Source organism: Dermochelys coriacea, chromosome 3, assembly GCF_009764565.3.
Source record: "Dermochelys coriacea isolate rDerCor1 chromosome 3, rDerCor1.pri.v4, whole genome shotgun sequence".
NCBI lineage: Eukaryota > Metazoa > Chordata > Testudines > Dermochelyidae > Dermochelys > Dermochelys coriacea.
Genome location: NC_050070.1, coordinates 198,204,251 through 198,228,234, shown reverse-complemented (window position 1 = coordinate 198,228,234; position 23,984 = coordinate 198,204,251). Strand labels below are relative to the sequence as shown.

The 23,984-nt window shown below is 37.2% G+C and overlaps 1 protein-coding gene across 4 annotated transcripts in view; it reads left to right on the top strand.

The window, feature by feature from the left end:
* Window positions 1–23,984, top strand: part of MACROD2 (mono-ADP ribosylhydrolase 2) — a 1,347,099-nt gene that overhangs the window by 813,644 nt on the left and 509,471 nt on the right. For all 4 annotated transcript variants that reach the window (XM_038394327.2, XM_043512065.1, XM_043512066.1 and 1 more), the window contains exon 6: window positions 15,738–15,859. In XM_038394327.2, coding sequence (XP_038250255.1) covers window positions 15,738–15,859 — 122 coding nt within the window. The remainder of the gene's footprint in view (window positions 1–15,737; window positions 15,860–23,984) is intronic.

The window sequence follows — 23,984 nt, the reverse complement described above, 5'->3', positions numbered from 1 at the left end:
GTGCTTTCAAAATGAAAAATAATGATAGCATATGTTTTCTGAGCTAAGACATTCAGTCGATTTGACCTATTCCCTCCCTGTTTATCCTGGGATTCCAAAGAGATTTACCAGTCTCAAGTCCTTTCCAAAAAGCATTTTAACTATAACATCTAGACCAGTCAAATCCCATAATGTTCACAGAAAGTGCTCAAGTTTAACTCCAGCAAAGTAGATCAATTATTTTTCCCTCTTGTAAACTGAAAGAACATCAGATGTGAAAAAACTAAAGTTCTCAGCAGATTGTTAAATGTCCTACAAGAGACAGCCCCAGATTCTCAGGGCTGAACAAGTTACCCTTGCAAAGGACCAGAAGATGGAGAGGAGGCAGAGGTGGCTTTACATGAACTTTCTGTTTCCCTGGTTTTGTCCATTCCTGGTATACATTACAGCCTGATGTAAAATTACTCTAGCTATGCCCAGCTGCCCACATGTCCAAAGGGGCATTCCATCAGCTGGTAATTTCAGGGGCATAATGACACCTTGGCTCCTTTCCTCCCACATATATACAACAGATAGTTTGCTGGCTGATGTGGTGACTCTACATTTATTAAAGTTTTCCCTCTTGGAAGAAGAAAAGGAGTACTTGTGGCACCTTAGAGACTAACAAATTTATTAGAGCATAAGCTTTTGTGAGCTACAGCTCACTTCATCGGATGGGGATTGGATCCGGTGGATTCCAGCCTCTCATGGTGCCATTTTTACACAAAGCAGCTGGAGTAGACCTAAGAACAAGACCCAGTGTGATTTTGTTTTAGTGCAAATGCAGAGGCTTCTATATTAGAACCACTTTAAGTAGTTACTATAGCAAAGATGCTATTTCAGCAGATTCTGTTAGAAAGTCAAAATTTCCCTACAGCTACCACATTTCTAAAAGAGATACTTGAATGACATATCTTGAATATAAGAGAGAAAAGGTAGATGAGGTAATATCTTTTATTGGACCGACTTCTTTTAGTGAGATAGACAAGATTTTGAGCCACACAGAACGCTTCTTCAGGTCTGAGAAAATGCAAGGTGGAACAGATTGTTTAGCATAAGTCAGCACATATTGTAAGGTAAGGTAGAGTGGCCCGTTAACACCTCTGCCATCATAGGACAAAAAGAGCAGGTTAGTGGATTACAGATTGTTGTAGTAAATCATAACTCTAATGTCCCTGTTCAGTCCATGATTTTAAGTATCAAGCAGAGTAACGAATTTAATCTCCCACTTTCGAAAGTGTTGTACAGGGTTCCTTTGAGGATGAGAACTGATAGATCAGATATAGAATGATTGCTTTGTGAAAAGTGTTCACCTACAGTTGATAGGATGTCTTTGTCTTTTATCATTTTCCTCTGTGAGTTCATTTGAGAGCATAGTGATTGTCTGGTTTTGCCCACATAGTGATTGTCTGGTTTTGCCCACATAATACAATTGTTACTGGGCATTAAATGCTCTTACTGAGGTATGCCACATGTTGTGATAGGCATGTTTAGGATCCATGGATCTTGAAAGAAATATTGTGGGGGATATTGACCATTGTAGCAGTGGAGATATGAATAGTTGGTCCAATAAATGATATGACCTCACCCATTTAGTCTCTCTCTAATATCTTGGGACTGACATGGCTACAACTACACTGTATATCTTGAATACCACAGTGTGATAAGTGTGAGTAAATGTTGACTGTTTAGTAACATCAGCTGACATTTCTGTATCACAGGTTCAATAAGTTTTAAGCCAAAATTAGCATATTTCTTCTTCAGAACAGAACAGATGATAAACTCAGTGAAGACAAGGGTATCAAGAACATTTTCAAATGTATATGATGATCTATATGCTGCCTCAACTATGGTGAATATTATTTTAAGTATTTTGGATTTATAGGAACAGATGGCATATAGTAGTATGGTATGTTTCTTTTTTATATAAAATTTGTTGCTTTAAATATAGATTCTTCAATGATTTTGTTTGGGATAGATGATTTTATTCATATTTGTATAGCTGCATTGTCCACATTATGAGTGTGTATATATTTTTTCTTACTTAAAATGTGGAATTCATTTATATAGTATTTGAGTTCAGCATAATCAATTGATTTCGTCAACACAGCAGGCTAACTCTGATTTTTCCCCCAAGTGCTCAATTTTCAGAATTAATAAATTCAGAATATTAATAAACAGTTTTGTTCTAAGATAAACACAGTGAAAAGTAATAGCTATGAAAGCAGCTTCTTGAAATTAAACCAACCTCTTCTTTAAGTGTTTGCTTTTTAAAAGGAAGACTTAATCCAACATTTATTTTACTATTCTGAGTATATTTTATGATGTGGAGATCTCTCTGTTTGGTTAATCTATTATCATCCTACTCATATAGCAGATAAAAATGTAAAAATAGATTTGTTAATTGTGGCACACGCCTTGAGTCATTGTAGTTTGATCAGATGTGTTTGTCATCCAGAAATCAAAAATGTCAACAGAATGTTTTTCTTTTTAATCATCCTCAAACAATAAAATTTCTGTGAGAACATACATATAATTGACTGTGCAGTTCCTTCAGTAGGAGTTATTTCACTGAGAATTAGGAATTTCTTCTCATCAGGAATATCACAGCATTCATCTTGCACTGGGAACCTCTCTTGAACATTTATAACTATTCAACTAGTTTTCACAATCTGTTGTCCTGTAAAGTAATAAATGGGCCAAATTTTCAACATGCTAATTAAAATTCCATTTTTCATGAATTCCCTAATCGAGTGTAAGTCATTATGTGCTTTGCTGATTCTTAAGTGCAAAGATAATTGCAATGGGCAGCATGAAAGTGGTTTGATTATTGCCTGTCGACTCTTGTGAATTCTAATAGGTCTAATTGCATAGCATCCATTCATCATCTCGGCATCGCTTCTTTTTATTATTAGCTCTCCAAATTGTTATGTGCTTAGAAAAAAGTGTTGTAGTATATCAGTGCTGACATGCTACCTGGCCTATTGTAATTTTCAACCCTTACCACATGTTAGCATTGAAATTAAAAGTTTATTTTGCAGTGCCCTTTTCCAGTAACTAATTAAAATATTTGCCTCCATGAAGAAATGAATACTGTCTAGCTTTGAATTTGCATTTGTGATACTTCCACTAAACAACAGTCAAGACCTTTTTACTTGTCCAGATGATTCCCATAAAACCAGAGCATAATGTTCTAGTTGGAAAACATATGTCAAGGCTTTATGAATCCTTGTTGTTGTTGAACGTTATGAACATGGTAAAATCCTCTCCAACAAAAACTTTATTGGAAAAAAGGCAGGAGAAAAGGTAACCTATAGATGTAGTGAACTTGCAGGTCAGTGCAGGCTATGGCCTCACAGGTTGAGCAGCTATTGTAATTAATTGGTAACTGATTGATTGCCTTGTCTTTTGTAGTTGTTGAAAAGAAAAGGTCTGTTTAGTCATGGTCAGGGGTGGGTCCAGGGCATCTTTGTGTGTGTTCAGGCCACTTACTATTTTTACTATTGGCAAGGACACTCTTCTCAAGGACAAGTCTTCTAATGGGTTGACAACTGAGATCAGCCAGATTCACCCACATGAGAACATACTTTAGTCGAATGGCGACATGGGCTGTGCCTGTTATTTTGGGCAAAGTATCTATCCCAAGACATGCATCCAAGTTTGAATGACTATTTAATGTTGTTAAGGTTGTAGTCTGCTTATTGGCAAAAGAAAGTGATGTTTGTATTAAACTTGCCCATCTTATCAGCAGTGTTCAGAAGAGTAACAGCTGTATCATTAATAAAGTATACAGGAAGTAAGCCTGAGACACTGATTTTTCCCCTTTTCATTCCTGATTTCTTTTCTCCATATCTGCAAGAGTAACATAGATAGACTTGTGAGATAACTTTTTTCTTTTCATCACATTTCATCACATATGCTGTCTGTCAGTATTTTACTATTAAACTCTGAAGTGTTCATGTTTCCATATGATTTGCTGGTTTGCTTTTTAAGCGGCATGCAGGACAATGAATTCCTGGTGCTAGCATTTGTTTCATTGCCTGCTGATGAAACGACATTTTGACACTACTGTGCATTCCAGAATGAGAGACTTAGAGTAGATGCTCAAATAAATATATCACAGATACTCTGCATGCATTTCATTTCCACAATTTAGGATCTGGGTCATGTTGATATCAGGAGGGCACTTTAGCCGAGTTTCAGCCATCTGAATTAAAATAAAAATTATGATACAAAATGAGATTCCTTTTCTAGGTATGAGGCTCACTTTACAGTTGAAAGAGCTGTCCCAATATTTCTGTTACCATATTTGTATAAGGCAATTACACTAACACTGTCAACTTGAAATCTAGTCAATTAAAAAAAAAGAGTTAAAATTAGCTTAATGAGCTACTCCTGCCCTAGATTCTGTTGTCAATATTGGGATGTATGTGGTGAAGTGTTAAATCAATTTTTTTTATTTTAATTTTTTCTCTCTTTGTTGCTGGGTATTGTGGGGGAAACAACGTAATATGATTATGGACTAAAAGCTGTAAAATACACAAAGTAAACAAACTGAAAATGCCGAAAACAAAATATTTTCTTTAATCTCTTTCAATGGGAATAATCTCAGTGTATTTCTAACAATAGTAGGTAAAAAAGTCTGATTGTTAAATTGAAAGTATCCCTTAATAAAATGATAAATAATAAATAATAATTATGATTTATTTGTATTACTGTATTGCTTAAGGGCTCCAGTCAGGGACCATGATCCCATTGTGATAGGTCCTGTACAAACACAGAATAGAAAGGAGTCACTCACTTGATCTTCTGTGTTCCAGTCCGCGGACTGCTAATGATAAAGTTATATGAAGGGAGAACTTTACTGTATAGCAGGTGCTGCACTGGGGCTGAGCTGTCCTGTTTAAATTATAGTATTGCCAACCCCAAGTGTTCAAAAATCATAAATTAGACTGCAAAAAATTATGACTGGCTTAAAAATCAGGAAATGTTCTCTACCTCAGTCAGAACAGCATACAGTGGGAAGTGCAATTAGGAAGTCAACATTGGCCACTCTCCCTTGATGGTGATTCCAAAATATCTCCTATTTTAAATATGGGATGATTCCACCAGTACTCCAGTTATTCTGGGTGTTAGATGTTGATGTTTTTAAGGCACATTCATGGTAGTTTCATCTAATTTATGTTGAGTTCAGTTCATGTTCTTTAATTTTATGCTGGGTTTTCAAAGGCATGAATGCAGTAATTTCACATCGTTTTACAGGTACACAGTAATTTCCAAAGAAGTTGTAATGTTGGTCATATATAAGTTTATGTCTTTATATTTATGACACCTATCACAGTTGTTCTGAATATCTGCAGAACCTGCTTATTTTTGGATGGACTGTACAATCCCTAACTTGCTTCTCCTGCCTGAAAAGATCTTATTTTTGTTTCATCTGCTAATGGCCAGGTTCTGATCTCAGTTATATGCTACAAATTCCTTAGGTTTGAATGAAATAGCACTGTTGTATCTGAGCTCATATTCTGGGCCTTATATTTTATGACCAGCACGAGTGCCAGAAATGCCATGTTTTTTACTTGCATCACTACATTTTCAGGTTTCAGAGTAGCAGCCGTGTTAGTCTGTATTCGCAAAAAGAAAAGGAGTACTTGTGGCACCTTAGAGACTAACAAATTTATTAGAGCATAAGCTTTCGTGAGCTACAGCTCACTTCATCGGAATGCATCCGATGAAGTGAGCTGTAGCTCACGAAAGCTTATGCTCTAATAAATTTGTTAGTCTCTAAGGTGCCACAAGTACTCCTTTTCTTTTTGCGACTACATTTTCAGGCTGTCTGTGCCTTTGGAGTTAGTGGCAATTACTGAGAACAAGCTTTGTGTTTTTTTCCAGCTTTCCATGGATTCTGAGAGATCCTTCTCTTCTAGAAACCATTTATGGAGTACAGATTTCCTTGATTTCCCTGTGGGATCTCTCAGACTCTATAAATTTCCCTAGCTTCCCAATAGGGACTATTGCTTTGTAGTTCTCTCTCCTATATCATACGTAAAATGTACACACAATACATAAAGGGGAAAACTGATTAATCATTTATGAGAAGTATATTTGTTACTTTTTTGTGCCAAATATGACATTTATCTGAAAATGGCTCCAATATTTTTTATGAACAAAGCTTTAAAAATATCACGTCTTTTGAATGTAATGAAGCATGAAACATATTGTCTGAAATGTCCAAAACAGTGGTATTAGTAATAAAGTATGCTATAAAAGGGTTGAACATTAAACTGAGGCAGTGCTCATTAATTCAAGGCTAGAAACCTCATGCTGTCTCTCTTTATCTGCCAAAAATGCAAATGTTTGTTTTGCATCAGCATATAAAGTAGGTACACAGAGTACATATTATTTAATGATGTTCAGATCCAGGAAGGTGAAAAGATATGATGTACATAAGCAAATGAATACTTTAAAACTATTGTGAACTGGATTTTTTAATCCTATGCACTCCAGATTAGCACAGTGCAATCTAAAAAAAGATGGCTCGCTGCATTAAAAAAAAGTGAAGTAATCAATTTACCTCTCAAGAAATGTATCATTAAATAACTGAAATTAGACAGGTTTCAGAGTAGCAGCTGTGTTAGTCTGTATTTGCAAAAAGAAAAGGAGTACTTGTGGCACCTCAGAGACTAACTGTAGCTCACGAAAGCTTATGCTCTAATAAATTTGTTAGTCTCTGAGGTGCCACAAGTACTCCTTTTCTTTTTGTGAAATTAGACAGGTTTCAGAGTAGCGGCTGTGTTAGTCTGTATCCACAAAAAGAACAGGAGTACTTGTGGCACCTTAGAGACTAACAAATTTATTAGAGCATAAGCTTTCGTGGGCTACAGCCTATTTCATTGGCTACATAGAATGGAACATACAGTAAGAAGATATACATACAGAGAAGGTGGAAGTTGCCATACAAACTATAAGAGGCTAATTAATTAAGATGAACTATTATCAGCAGGAGAAAAAAACTTTTGTAGTGATAATCAAGATGGCCCATTTAGACAGTTGACAAGAAGGTGTGAGGATACTTAACATAGGGAAATAGATTCAATATGTGTAATGACCCAGCCACTCCCAGTCTCTATTCAAACCCAAGTTAATGGTATCTAGTTTGCATATTAATTCAAGCTCAGCAGTTTCTCCTTCAAGTCTGTTTTTGAAGCTTTTCTGTTGCAAAATGGCCACCCTTAAATCTTTTACTGACTGGCCAGAGAGGTTGAGGTGTTCTCCTACCGGTTTTTGAATGTTATGATTCCTGATGTCAGATTTGTGTCCATTTACTCTTTTGCGTAGAGACTGTCTGGTTTGGCCAGTGTACATGGCAGAGGGCATTGCTGGCACATGATATATCAAATCTGACATCAGGAATCATAATGTTCAAAAACAAGTAGGAGACCACTTCAGCCTCTCTGGCCACTCAGTAAAAGATTTAAGGGTGGCAATTTTGCAACAGAAAAGCTTCAAAAACAGACTCAAAGGAGAAACTGCTGAGCTTGAATTAATATGCAAACTAGATAACATTAACTTGGGTTTGAATAGAGACTGGGAGTGGCTGGGTCATTACACATATTGAATCTATTTTCCTATGTTAAGTATTCTCACACCTTCTTGTCAACTGTCTAAATGGGCCATCTTGATTATCACTACAAAAGGTTTTTTTCTCCTGCTGATAATAGCTCATCTTAATTAATTAGCCTCTTACAGTCTGTATGGCAACTTCCACCTTCTCTGTATTTTTACTATATGTTCCATTCTATGCATCCGATGAAGTGGGCTGTAGCCCATGAAAGCTTATGCTCTAATAAATTTGTTAATCTCTAAGGTGCCACAAGTCCTCCTTTTCTTTTTGAAATTAGACAGTGGTCTTGGGGGATGATAAACAGTTTACCTTAATTTAACGTGTCTGCAGATTAAAAATGCACATTTTATATACAATTGTGTGTAGCTTGAAATAGAGTATGAACAAGCTGAGCAAATTTGGATATCAAAGCATTAGTCTACGTACGTATAGTAGGCACGGTAGCATTCATTATGTAAGATATCTGGAGGCAATTCTATTTCCCATCAATTAAACTTTAGATATCCCTTTTCAGGACTAATATGGCAGTGCTTATTGTGTAGATCGACTGATAACATTTACAAATTAGAGACCTTAATGCTTTGTCTTGGTATCATATTTTTTTAAATATTCAGCTAAACACAATACATTAGTTTTCTCTTGAAAATACTTACAGTTTGGTCTATGATTGACAGGGCACAGCTTCATTATGTAGTTGGCTAGATGGACTGATTATGGATATGAATACGCGAATGGGATAAATTAAAGAAATGTGTAATTGATTCTAGACTTGGTCTGCCAGTTCATTAGCAGTCTGAATGTGGTGCACTCACTTCTGAAAAAGAGAGAATGAGAGAAACTTATTTGTACTTTTCTATTTGCTTGAGAATTCATTAAGCTAATATTTTTGCAGGCTAACTTTACACTTTGCAAAGACCAAGAAAGGAATATTTGTAAATTACATCTGTGCCTTCCATATTAATTTTGGATTACAATCACATACTTTTCAATTTGCAACTGAATGTTGTTTTTCATCCTTCTCTGCTCTTCCTCCATTTGCATTTTGTATGTATGGCACAGCAGAATATTATATGTGGTTTTGGTTTTTTACAGATCTTCAGGGTGATACTTTTGAAGTGTTGAATAAATGTGCAAATTATATTTATGTTCATTGTTGTCTAAATAGTAACAGGAGTGTTGAAATATTCAAGGGCCTGCTATACCTCAAAATAGGTTGTGCTTTATGCAAGACTCAGATGTCCACTCCTGGTTATGCTGATCTGGAGCAAAAACAAGCCAAAGTAAACAGAGGTAATATAGAATCATACATTGAGATAAATGCTTAATTGTTATGGTCTGTCCTCTGACCACTGAGGCCCCTAGCCAAGTGTCCTGACAATCAATTCAGTACAGCTCATATAAGATACAACTTGCAAAAAGGAAACAACACCTTCAGTTTCTTCCTACTGTGTCTCACAACGCGCACTGCTGGATTGCCACAGCTGTCTGCTACAAGAAATGTCTTAGAAATCTTGGTGTAAATTAAATTGTTCCCTTGGTTCCGTAGGTGACTCTCCTTACGTTTAGCAGCTCTAAGCACTGTAGTCCTTGTACCAATCCCATCTCTTCCCCTGTCTGTCTTCCCCAGCATGCACTGGAAAGAGAGAAAATCCCTCTTCCCTTTAAAAGTACAAATATTTTCATCTCTCTGGGATATTATCACTGAAAGCAGTTGGATCCATTTCTGTGTGCTGAGTAAAATACATGGGCACTGCCCCTTGGTGAACTGTTAAAAATTGATGTGAAAATCCACAATGTAAGTGCATTGTATATGATATACAATCACATACACGCAGCTTTCTCTAAACTAAATTTCTTGTCAGAGACACTTGGTTTTGCTACAGACTGAGCAGAGTAAGGTTGAGGTTTTAAAGGAACACTGGCAACTTAATTTTGGTATTAAAATTAAAGTTTTTAACCAATTGTAATTTGTTAGCCCTCACTAAGATCTGATTATTTCTTACACTTTTTTGTTTAACCCTGCATATTGTGGAAGGGGTCTCCATGCTGGCCCTGCATAGGCTATTAGACTGGGGCAGGCTAGAGAAAAGCACCCAGATCCACCTTTACACTAATACAGTAGCGCCAGTACCCCTATGCAACTTGCAATGATGGGCTGTGGCCATGGGGGAAAGGTGAGTAGTGCAGTACCCAGCCCTGATATCCAGAGTTAAATGTTATCTCCCTAACTTCTCCACATTCCAGCCACATGGAGTCCAAATTACTCAGGCTCTAGGCAGATAGAGCATTAAAACCTTACTGTTCTCCATGTTTCTTTCTCCCATTAAATATCTGTGTTTCAGATTATTTTTCCCCAAACATAGTAGCCTGCATTTTGATGTTTTGTCCCCATGTTTCTAATCTCTCTAGGTCCCTTCGTACTAGTCCTCTCTGTTTTCACTGGTGTTGCAATTTTACCCAATTTAATATCCTCCCCTATTTTTGCAAATATGTTTCATTTACTCTTCCAGAGCATTACTGAGCATACTAAATGAGAACAGACCTAGTACAGATCCCTGAAGTACTGTGCTAAACACCTCTCAGCTCAGTACTTTGCAATTTATCATTACACTTTGTTTATGTTCCAGAAGCCGGTATTCAGTCCCTTTGGCTGTGTTCCTATCCATGCTAAGTTCAATTAATCTGGAAAGCAAAATCTCATGTAACAAATGCTGTATGAAATATGTTAAAAAAACAAAATCTGAGTATTTCTATCATTTTTGCCTTTATCCACTAATTTTGTAATGCTTTCATAAGAGTATCAGAACAGCCATACTGGATCAGACCAGGTCCATCTAGCCCAGTATCCTGTCTTCCAACAGTGGCCAATGCCAGGTGACCCAGAGGGAATGAACTGAACAGGTAATCATCAAGTGATCTATCCCCTGTTGCCTTCTGGCAAACAGAGGCTAGGGACACCATCCCTGTCCATCCTGGCTAATAGCCATTGATGGACTATCCTCCATTATCTTATCTAGTTCTTTTTTGAACCCTGTTGTAATCTTGGCCTTCACAACATCCTCTGGCAAGGAGTTCCAGAGGTTGACTCTGCATTGTGTGAAAAATACTTCCTTTTGTTTGTTTTAAATCTGCTGCCTATTAATTTAATTTGTTCTTGTGTTATGAGGAGTAAATACCACTTCCTTATTTACTTTTCTTTCAAAACAAAAATAACCATGTTTGTTTGGCAAGACTTGTTCTGTGTAAAGCTAGCTACTTATTGCTCCACATATGCCATTATTTTGCAGAATGTTAGTGATTTTTTCCCTTAGTTGTATTTCAGTATTTTGTTGGGGATGGAATTCTGACTAACCAAGCTAATGGGGCCATGGTCAAGATACCCACTGCAGAATTATTTTTGGGAGGGATCCAGGATTCTGTTGTCACAAGGCAACCAGAGGAATATGAAAACAGAGTGAAACGTCCTGACCCTAGGCAACACTTGAGGGTTGAAACAAGAAACTGTTCCTAGATGTATATAAATAAAATAGTCCAGTCTGGGCCTATCGGTCCTTAACGTTATGAATTCTTTTTTTGTTTGCCTGCATCAGCATGTTCATGGATGATTTAGCCTTTGTGCCAGACCCTAATATATAATGAGATAGTGTATACATAGACAATGTATGCATGTATGTATTAATTTTATTGGCAAAGTGTAGCAATAAAATCTTCACTCCCTGTTCATCTGCTTAACATACAACGTATTGAGACATTATTATTACACTGCTAATAAAGTCCTGCTGTATCATGTGTTTGTGATAATGATGTGCTTGGAATAGCAATTCACCAGAGTGATAAGCAATTAAACAACAAAAGTCATTTTCTTACAGCTTAACGCAAATTTAGAACCGCGATGACAGACATGACAGGTCATTGCATTAGTCAATAGGACCACCTGTTCCTGATTTCTATAAATTAACATACAAGAACTATTTAATCACATTTAAGAGAACCTATTTACATTAAGTGCCTAGGGATATGTTAATGTGATGTTAACGATGCACAGTGAAAAATCACAAAAAGGCAAGAAGTGCAAATTCAAAGGTTCCAAGAAAAACATTAACTTGGTTTACCCCCATGTTTTGGATATGCTTAGGATTTTCATTTTACAACATAGAGATTAAAAGTATAAAGTATATATTTAACCAGAAAAACAAAAGCAGAAATTCTTCCAATTGGAAAGAAGGAACACAGTAACTAACTCAGGATTTGGGCTTTAGTCCAAAACCCCATCCTGCGGTTTATCAATAAATTATAATTGTAATTCATTTGCCCATTGAGTTTCAGCTTTGGATAGCTGTACCTTCAAATACATATTCTAGTATCCGTAAATGTATAATGGCCTTGGATTCTTGAATTCTACTGCAATCCCTGGCTCTACTCTCTCTGTATGTGTTGTTTCTTTAGACAGAATTAGTTGTTTTTTACATTGCATAGTGTTTGATTGAATCTTTTCTTATGTGAAAGGTCTGCTAATCCCTTGGTAATGAACACTTTCATAGGTCAACAAACTTTAGAGGAATGTGCTTTTTTTTTAAATGGTCTTTAAGAAAAGGTCCCAGAGATTTTAATGAAAAAGAATGACGCACATCACGTTCTACCTGTCAATGGTCTTGATGGTAAAACTTGAATTTTAAATTTTCTCCCCATTGTTGGAATTCTAAGGAATGGCAATGACTGTTAGAGATTGTTCTACAGCATTTACAGAAACTCTTAACTATAGATTAAAGCATTTATTGAGCCATTTTATTTACAGTGTAAGTAGTAGGCAGCTAGTAACAGAAATAATATACAGTTCAGTACATTTTTCTCATTTTTGCTTTAACTCAAATGTACTACTATTTTAAAATGTAACTTTACAGTTGTTTTCATTTCAGTTAATCTCCTACAAAGGTATTATCACATGGATCCCAATTATGTGCATTGCTTGCATTATTGTTTAAATCTTTGTGTCCAGGTACAATAACTGCAGATGATAGCTTGTAATGTTGCAATAGTGGTACAGAATCATGAGGTCATTAATAATCATAGAATCAGAGGTTTAGAAGGGTCATCTAGTCTAACTCCCTGCCAAGATTCAGTAAAGAAGCTTCCTCAACCTCCCGAGGCAGTCTGTTCCATTGTCGTACTGTTCTTACAGTTAGGAAGTTTTTCCTGAGTTTCAATCTAAGTCTGCTATGCTGTAGTTTGAACCCATTGCCCCTTGTCCTGCCCTTTGTGGCAAGAGAGAACAACTTTTCTCCATCTTTTGTATGGCATCCTTTCAAGTATCTGAAGACCGCTATCATATCCCCCCTTAATCTCCTCTTTTTGAAACTAAACATGCCCCGTTCCTTCAGCCTTTGCTCTCATGGCTGCCTTCCATCCCTTTGATCACCTTTGTCACTCACCTCTGGATCCTTGCCCATTTCTCTACATCCTTTCTATACATGGGTGACCAAAATTGGACACAGCACACCAGTTGAGGCCTAACAAGCACCTGTAACTTACATGTTATACCTCTGTTAATGCAACCTAAAATTGCGTTTGCTTTTTTTGCAACAGCATCGCATCGCTGATTCATATTGAGGTTGTGATCCACCATAACTCCCAGATCCTTCTCAGCCGTGCTGCTGCCAAGCCAGTTTGCCTCTATGCTGTATTTGTGCATTTGGTTTTTCTTCCCAAAGTGTAACACCTTCAATTTGTCTTTGTTGAATTTCATTTTGTTGTCTCCAGCCCTGTTTTCCAATATCAATTTAGATCCCTAAATTTTAGCTCTGTCCTCCAGAGTATTTGCAACCCCAACCCCCAGCTTTGTGTCATCTGCAGACTTGATCAATATGCTTGCTATACCTACATCCAGGTCATTAATAAAGATGTTATACCACCCCCAGAACTCATCCCTGTGGAACCCCACTTGAGACCTCCCTACAATCCATTAATAGTTACTCTTTGTTTCTGATTGTTTAACCAGTTATGTATCCACTTAATGGTTGTTTTGCTTACTTAATAGTTCAGCTTACTTAATAGAATGTTATGTGGGAATGTGTCAAAAGCTTTGCTGAAGTCCAGGTATATTATGTCCACCTCATTCCCCCTATCCACCAAATCTGTTGCTCTGTCAAAAAAGGAAATCAAATTGGTTTGGCATGACTGGAACTTCTTGGTCAATCCATGTTGGCTGATAGCGATTACCCCTTCATCATCCAGGTACTCACCAATTGGATGTTTTATACATTGCTCTAGTAGCTTCTCGGATATTGAAGACAGGCTGACTAGTCTATAGTTCCCCAGCTCCACATTTTCCCCCTTTTTGAAGATGGGCACTACGTTAGCTCTTCTCCAGTCTTCTGGGATCTCTCCTGTCATCCATGAGTTTGTAAATATTATTGCCAGTGGCTAATTCCTTCAGTACCCTTGGGTGAATAGCATCTGGCCCTGCTGAATTTAAATCATTCAAATTGGTCAGAAGATCTCTGATGTGTTCTTTACTTGTCCCGATCTGCATCCTTTCCCCTTTATGGTCTATGGCAACTTTGCTAGTCATCTGGTCACATGGTATTTTTTTTGAGAAGACTGAAGCAAAGTAGGGATTGAGTAGCTCTGCTCTCCTATCATCTTCCGTTACCAGCTCACCACCTCCATGGAGCAGCGGACTCGCACCATCCTTGATCTTTCCTTTTTGTCTAACATATTTGAAGAACCCCTTCCTGTTATCTCTATCATTTTTTGCTGGCTGTAACTCATTCTTTGCCTTGGCTTTCCTGATTTTTTTCCCTACACGCTCGTGCTATTCCAATGTATACTTCCTTGGTGACATGCCCCTCCTGCTATTTCCTGTATGTATCCCTTTTTGGTTTTTAGATAGCTAAAACGCTCTTTGTGCAGCCACATTGGTCTCCTGTGGCTCTTCTTATCTTTACTCTGCATCACAATAGCTTGATGTTGAGTCTCTAGTATTACATCTTTTAAGAATTGCCAGTCTCCTTCAACTCCTTTTCTTTCTAAGTCAGAGGTGGGCAAACTATGGCCCGCGGGCCACATCCTGCCCGCGGGACCATCCTTCCCGGCCCCTGAGCTCCTGGCTGGGGAAACTAGCCCCCTGCCCCCCCCACTGTCTCCCCTCTCCCACAGTCACGCCGCTGTGCGGGCAGCACAGCTGGCTCTGTCCGGGCAGCGGGGCTGCAAGCTCCTGCTGCTCTGAACAGCATGGTAAGGGGGTGGCGGTGGTGCGTGCACGGCAGGTAGGAGGTCCAGGGGACAGAACAGGAGCGGTTGGATGGGGCAGAGGTTCTGGGGGAGATGGGGGCGGTCAGGGAACAGGGGAGTTTGGATAGGGCGGGGCAGTCCGGGGACAGGGAGGAGGGGGGGCTGGATAGGGGCTGGGGTCCCGGGTTTGACCCACTAGTTGTTTCCTCAACTTTCTGAATCACAAAGCTGTCCCCTACGCATGCTAAGAAATTGCAGGATGTATTACGTTTTGCTGCAACAGTGTTCTAACAGATATCAGGGAAGTTAAAATCCACTATTAATACTAGCTCATGTGTGTTAACTAATCTTGTTACCTGCTTGTAGATAGAATGACTCGTTCACTTCCTCTTCCTGATTTGGTGGCCTATAATAGACCCCCACCATTGCTACTATTCTTTTCCCTTATTATTCTCATCCAGAGGCTCAGCACATCTGTCACTCAGTTCCCGTTGGACCTTGGAGCAAGTGTATACATTCTTGATGTACAGCACAACACTTCCGTTTTTCCCATAGCTATCCTTTCGGAACATGTGATAACATGCCAATAACATGCCAATCATGGCAATTGTCCCACCAAGTTGCTGTGATGCCAATTAAGTCATAATTTTCTTCATATACCATGACTTCCAGTTCATCCTGCTTGTCCCACATACTCCCTGCATTTGTATACAGGTATTGAGGAAATTTGCTAGACTGCCCTGGTGCTTTTTTTTTTTTTCCTTTTTAATGCAGTTGCGATTTCTAGACCCTTCTCCAGAAATTAGCCCCTTTCCCAATCATTACCACATTCGGAGTAAAGTGATTTTTTTTTCATTTTTTGCAGATGTCATTCATACTGTGGGACCAATAGCAAGAGGCCATATCAGTGATAGTCATAAAGAAGACCTGGCAAGTTGCTATAAATCATCCCTGAAACTGGCAAAAGAAAAAAAAATCAGATCAATTGTAAGTACTTTATAAAGATGTATTATTTCTTTATGTTGTGTCTTTTTCCTCGGGTTTTAGCATAATTGTAGGAATAATAAAAATCTGTAAGAGCATGCACGTCATATGTGGTATAGAAGAACAAGAAACTGAAAGTTGTTAATGCAGCATGACTGGAAGAGAAAGGAATAAGGATAGCCTAGGGGTGGCACAAAAGCTGGGCTGGTAAAGCAGTTGTATCTAACACACAACTATTCCACTAAGAACTGACAGGAAGAGAACTGCTCCAATGGTTAATTTTACGTGTTATGATCCTCCTAAAAAACTTAGCAGGAGGCCATTATTCAAATAGTTGACTCTGAAGACTATAACCTCACTAATTATTGAGGGGGAGATGATTGTGGTCTAGTGTCTTATTCTGTAAATTGAATTTTTCCTTAAAAATAGAGATGAAAAGAGATGGTCAAATAACATAATTTATAACGTCACTTCAGCAGAATCCATCACCATAAATTTATAATTTATGATCTGTAAAATAATTATTTTATTGATGTTTCATTTAATAAGCATGGTTCCTTGATCTTATGAAATACATCTCATGCTTTGTATTTCAAAGGGCCAGATTTTCAAAGTTAGAAGGGTGCATTTACATTCATATATTTGGATGTGCCTGTCATATTTGCATATATTTGATGAGTTTGCATACTCAGGCATTTGTGTGTGCTAGTTACAGTCTTAAATAGCTAAGTGTGCATAGACTAAATTTATGTGCATACGTCAGATAACATGCATAAGTGAGACGTGCAAATGTATATGCACAACTGTGCAAACTTTACTTGGAAAATGTATCCACCAATTATATCAGTCAGGTAAATATCTCTAAACGGAGGTTAGTATTTCTAATGCGTGAATTTAGGAAATTCTCAGTCATATATTCGCCAGATTCTCAGCTGATGGAAATCTGAACTCTACTGAAGTCATTAGCTGTGACTGGCCTTTGTCTGTATTTTTATCCTGCTCCAGTTGCAGAAGCTCATTTTACATCTTAACTAAACAGTTTAGTACTTTTATAGAGGTTCTAAAAATACATTTCGGATTAAATAAACAACAAGAAAGTCAGATTATTAAAACAGGAGTTGGGGAGACAAGGGTAGATATCAGAGTCTGGAGAAAATCAGATCAAAGTTAATCAAAATGACATAAAGAAGGAAGAAAATATTGTTCCATTAACTGTTTGAGATAAAACAGTATATTGATTTCATAAAACTATTTGTAACAAGTAAGCAGCTGAAATCTAGTCAGGTTTGAAAATATCCTTGGTGATCAATGGCAGCTGTTCCTAAGTTTCTGTTAATGTCTTCTGATTTTAAAATAAAACCAACATTTATTATAGAAATTTTGATGAGGACTGTTCCTCATGGGGTAGAATTTTAGAAAGATTTAAAAATATTCTCGTGTTCAATTTGAATTTACTGTAGATATTTCATTTTTGAATTGTAAGTGTAGTATTCAGTTTCTTTTTTGCAATGATCAAACTTCATCCAAAAAGAGAAGTGGAATGACACAATGTTTAGAGTGACATGGGCAATGTGGCTATAATAATTGCATGGCAACATCCCGACATTGTGCTGTTTATATCCCATTACACAAACTCTATACTTTATAGCCCAGTCTACTTGGGCAAAGAAGGTGTTTTTCAATCAAGTTAGATCAATTAAATTATCTAAGTTCAGTTGAACCTTCAAGCCCTCATAAAATCTGTGTAGACATAGTGTGACATCTTTAGATCATTTGAGCTGATTATGTTGTAGCCTATGCTTCAACTTAAGCTACAACACCACCAACTCAATCTAAAACACATGAATCTGTGTTTACACAAGGGTCCATGAGGGAGATGGGGGTTAAGATGAATTAAGCTAATACAATTGAGTTAACTCATTTGGCAATTGCACCTTTTTTTCCCAGGTAGTCATGCTCTCTGGAGCCACACTAGGCAAAATACTACCCACTGATTCTTTTCTGGAGACAGAGCTATGCTGCTGTCCGTGTTGGCCTGCTTTAATTCCTAATGAAGTCCTTTTCATACGTTACAACATTCCATCAGATGAATCCAACTTTGGCTTTATATAGCTGGTCATTAAAGAGATAAATGATAACCAGTTAGGCTGGGTTCCTTTATTTAAACTTCATGCAGATACTATAGAATTTAAAATATTTACTCTATATTCATTTTTGCTCTTTTTATTGATTTTAAAAATCCATGAGAATGAATATGTAAAGATTTAAGATGTAAACAAAGAATATGTCTTTGTTTCCTCTGTGAGGCTGGTCAGTGGCAGTGAGGGCTTCTTTTTGTTGCAGCAGCAATGTTCCTCCTGCCTCCAGCCCCTTGTTCTACTGCAGTCAGACCGGTGAGAACAGATTTGAGAATCAGATGAAACTAGTGAGATACTTTGGGTAAGAAAGGACAAAATGAAAATAGCAAAGGAGGAACTACAGGGGGCACCAGCAATAAGCCCCCAAGCCAGAGGCAGAGTTAAAATGACTCTGAGTAGCTGTTAGGGGAATTGCATAAAAATTCTTGACTCCAGATGTTAATTAGGTCCTAAATATAGAATAATAAAGATACTATTGAGTTATACAGAGGTTAACCTTGTGTTTAGAAAGTAAAGAATATGACTGGAGGAGAAGCCATCCTGGATTTTTATTTTACCAGTCACAAGGAACTGATTGTGCATGTGGGCACAATAAGGAATTGCAGTGCTATTAATTAACGTAATCCACATCTCCTGGGGTGTGGTGTTCTGTCCCATCTAGTGGCATTGAGACCACTTAGAGAGAGTTAAAGGAGTCTGCTCTACAGCCCTAACTAAGAAGCATACGGCTTTTAGCTGATGCATTAGAGGCTCATGCACTAAGCTCCAGGGGTCCTCGGTTTGATCCCGCCCGCCGTTGACTGGGGTCTGTTGGTGTTACACTAGCACTAGATGAATAGTAAATATTTCTGTTGGCTGGCAATTTCCAAAAATTCTTTTCAGGTTGATCTAAAACCAAATTTTTCAATATTTTTTTGCTAATCAAAAAGTTGGAAAAAATTTAAAATTGGATCAACACAAAATGAAATTCTCTCTTTTTGTGGTCGCAATGACTTTTCCACAGTTTTCCCTGTTCTAGTAATAATTATAAACTATTTGAGTTAAATGGACTTAATACTGGACTTCCAGAGCACAGCAGTGCAAATGGAGGTGGGGACATCTGAGGTGCCCATCACGTTTACAGGCATGAATAAGCTTAGTAAGTATGGTAGAAGTATTAAAATCCATGGGGAAGATCCTGAGCCAGTATAAAAGATCACATTGACTTCAGGAAACCTATGACAATTACATCAGCTGAATGGAAGAAGTCTGGAGCAACCAAATATATAATTCAGTAATTAAACAGCAGCAAACCTCAGATTTTTTGAAGAGAAAAACGAGTAAGTGATAGCCAAAGGGACTTCACAAGACGCAGCTTGGAAATCTGAAGGTAAAAACACTCAAATAGAGGTAAGGAAAGGGGGGAAGCAAACAAAAAGAACTTCAGACTGTTAAAGCTTGCAGCTGAAAAAGTAAGGGCAACAATAGGACACAATATGAACAGAATGCTAATGGTAATTAAAGGGTTGAGGGGAATTAGGACTGTCACAGATATATGTGGATTTGGGAGAAGAGAAAGGAGAGAAAGGTGATGCATTCACAAATGAATCAGGAGAGGAAATCAGCTTGTTTGAAATGACTTAGCTGCTTTTTAAAATTGTTCTTTAATAAAAATGATAAAGGCAATTAGGAAGTAACAAAAACGTTCAAATGGTTGTTGATTAAAAGCTAATAAAGGAATACTTGGAAATATGGTTACATACAAATAAGCAGTCAAAACGATAGGGAGTCTGGGCATATTAAAGGAATTAGCTAATGAATGCATTGAACCACCAGTGGTTAGTTTTGAAAAGTCAAAGAGAAGCCGGAAGGCACCAGAAGATTGGGAAAATAAAATGAATGTATTAACATTTAAAAGGAAAAGCTGGCAATCCTAGAAATTAGCCCCGAAAATCTTACTTGAAGAAATATTGCTGTTGGTGGCATGGTTGTGAACAGTGTCATATGGGCTTGAAATTGGCTGAAGCACCATCAACGAAGAATAATGATACATGGCAATTTATCAAGTGGGCGGGTGAAATATAGTGGGGTGACTCAAGGTGCAGTAATAAGCAATTTAACATCTTTATTAATGATTTTTGAAGAATGGGTAAACAGCTCAATTAAATTTTCCTATAATAATAAATTAGAAGGTGTTGGAAACATTAGTCAGGGACAGAAATATGATGCAAATAGATCTAGAGAAGCTACAGGTAATGCCTGATCCAACTCCCATGTGGTCAATGGCTGTTTTAGTTTTGGCTTTAATGGAAGACGGATCAGAACCATAGCCTGGAACTAAAATGTCATTCAACATAGAAAAAGTCCAAGCTATCACATCTGAAGAAAATAATCCAGTTCACAGATACTTAGTCAAACAGAGAGGTAATAGCAAAAAGGACTTAGATAATGACCTTTAAATTGGATATGGACTTTAAACATATAATACCTTACTTCCACTCTGCATAAAAAAGCCAATTCATCGTTATGCTCCTGATAGAGAGGCATCACATAACAGACTGGTGATAGGCTCTGTTTATAAGTAGGTTTGGGAAAATCCAACTTTTATTTTTTAGAATATTGATGGAAAATATCAATGTTTATTTTAAGCATGTTTTTTCAATTTTTATCAGTTGAAATTTTCAGAGTTGTGGGAAATTATGGGAGTGCAGACAGATTTTTAATGACAGATGTTAACATTCAAAAAGTTACAGCTTTTTACTGTTAAAACACAAACTGTCAACATCACAAGTCAAAATATACAAAGTAAACGTCCTTAAATCAAACTCTACATTCTCAAGTAGAATTTTTCTTACTTTTGCCTATCTGTAAATTTCTGTTGTTACCAAAAGCAATATTTCTGAGTGTATGGTGAAATTGACATCTACAAACAAAAATCTAAACCCTCCAAGCCTATTATTAATGCACTGATGAGAATGATGCATAGATTCTGGACAGCTCAGTATCAAAAAACATCCTGAAGAAAAGCAACAGGAAGTGGTTAAGAATTTGGAGATATTGATATTAAAAAACTTGTCAAAGGGAGCACAAGGAACAATGATATGGTGCTGATTAACACGATAAGCAATAGTCACAACACACCAGCTGCCTAACCAATGTCAAGAATTTTGTAGGCATTATGGTAGAGGAGAGTTATAAGAAGGATTTGTAACTATCAATAAGTAAACAGGATGCAAACAGCAAGGTGAAAGAAGAATTATTTAGGGTGATCCAAAGAGGTATTTTTTTAAGAGTAAATATAAAAGTGAGCAAAGACAATTTGTTAAACATAAAAAACAAATTCTGAATGATGTTCTAAATTATCCTATGAAATCAATCTCCTAAGTATTGTGGTGGAAATCCCAAGTACTGAGTCAACTGAAACTAAGCTTGACTAAGCACTGCAGAATATACAATAGGTAACAATTCTGAATTAAAATGGGAAATGGACAAAATATCCTAATAGATCTCTTCCATTTCAAACATCTATATTTTCCTAATAGACAGCATTATAGGACAAATTAATTGCTGGCATATTGGACAAATTAGTGGGAGTTGCCGCTGCTTACTCTCGGGATTAATTTGGTTCAACAGACTTTTGAAATTATTTAGTTAGAAGTGTATTAATGTTGCTAGAGGGCACTAGTTCCATTTTAATTTTAGAATCGGTGTAGAGTGTTTTGAAACCATGTTGGCAGACTGAAACTTCTTAGTATCTCAAGGATTTCCTCACCATATACCTCACTCAGCCCTACTTGTGGTTGACATGCTCTCAAACTTAAGTGTCAGTTAAAGCCTGGGAGGCAGTTAAACAGACACTTTCAAAACTTCACAGAAAATAAAAAATGGCTGCTGAATTAGTGTGGCTTGGAAATGAAACAAAGGGATTATCTTAAATTCACAATGAAAACAAAAAGTAAAGTTAGTATTGATTTTTCAACCACAAGGCAAAGGTCTCTTCCATGCCTGTTATGAAAATGAAAATGTTGTATGCAGGAAAATAACTCACTTCAAACAAACAACCATTTCTCAGGTTTTTATTCAGAAATGAAATTCTCAGCATGGCATCTTAAAGAGAAAGGTAACTTGTAAAGCAACAGCAAAGAAAATTCCTCGTGACCACACACTCTGATCCCTAACTCAAGGGAGAATTACGGCCGGTGTGTGGGATCTAACGGGAATCCACAAAGAATGTGGGTTTGAGAGATACCTAAATGGCTGTCTCTACTGCCACCAAAATCTGCAATAAAAGAACTCAAAGGATATGGTTTAAAATCACAAAATATAGGACATCTGCAACTAAAAATCAAATCTCTGGGAGCTTGAGAAGTGTTTGTGTTGGTTCCTGAACATGAACGGACTGGATTTCTGTTCTGTATTGATGATAAGTGTTAGTGTCCTTTTGGTGTATTTAATTCTAGTCAATTGCCCTTATATTGAGGAACTAAAGCAGAATTTCTGAAGAAAAAAGCAAAATAGCATATATTAAAACATACTAACTATATACAGAGAAGATGTTAACGAAGCATATTGTTTATTACGTACACAGTTCATATTGCTAGTTTATGTACACATGGTTTATTTTTTTAAATAAAAATTCCTTTATATTTAATTATTTAAATGTTCTTTACCCCTAAGTACCCAAATCAACTGATCTGAAGGGACTAGCTGCCCACACCATTTTGTAAATGTTTGTCATTGATAAATATGATTTATACGTATTCTATTCATGATCATCTAACCTGATTTCTAATGAAACATAATCTGATACTGGTTCTAAACAGAACAAAAAAAGTCTTAAGAAATGTATACACTACTTTGTAGTATCTTATAACTCGGAAATGCGCATGTCCCACTTCCGGTCATCTGTTGCCTGGTTTTATAAGTAAATAGAAAATATCCTTTGTTTATGTGTTTGCATACCTTGAAGAGTATGTTCTGTGACCATTATACCTGATAGAGTGCAGTGTGAATGAGTGAGGTATCATAGAATATCAGAGTTAGAAGGGACCTCAGGAGATCATCTATTCCACCCCCCTGCTCAAAGCAGAACCAATCCCCAATTTTTTTTTTGCCCCAGATCCCTAAATGGCCCCTTCAAGGATTGAACTCATAACTCTGGGTTTAGCAGGTCAATGCTCAACCCACTGAGCTATCCCTCCTCCCGTAGGTAGGTAGGCAGGCAGGCTCAGGTCTTTCCTTAAGTAAAGAGAGATGATGAGCCACTCCTGTGACTGAATCTTCCTTTGCAATGCTAGGCTGAAACTTTTAATATGAATTTTGAGTCCACAGTAATCTCACTTCTCCCTCTTCTTAATTATAAACCACATGAAAACGAGGCTTTTAATGCCTTAAAGTAGTGGCATCACCAGGAATTGCTGTAGCAAATGATTTTGCAATATTACATTTAACTATCTTGTTTCCTCCTGGTGTGGATTTACATTTTAAGGAATAGTCAAGTGAATCTTATTTTCTTACCTATATTTCCTGCTGAGCGTTGCCATAGCAATGAGTCACAAATCTTCAGAGTCCTAAAGGCTGGCTTTATTCTATGTCCTGGAGTTTGGACACAAGTTCATGTCAATCAATCATGCAACTGGTTTGAAAGAAACTTTCTAAGGAGCATAGCCTCCAACTCCTTAATTTGTTTCTCCAAGTCATTTATCTAACGTGACAGATATTCTGACTGATCTTACATTGCCAGGCTATTTACTTCTGCAGATGTGTAGGGCTTTTTATAACCTTGGGAACATTTTTCCTCCTCTTAAATATTATCCAGGTTTGAGCTTTAGCAACCTACGATAACTTTTCACTGCCTCTGGTAAATAGGTTAAGATATTTCCTTTTGTGTGCAGACTTAGCCACTCTGATCCATGCTTCTGTTATCTCAAGATCAGACTACTGCACTGTACTCTACATTGGGTTACACATTAAAACCATATGGGGTATATTTACACTGCATTGTAAGCCCA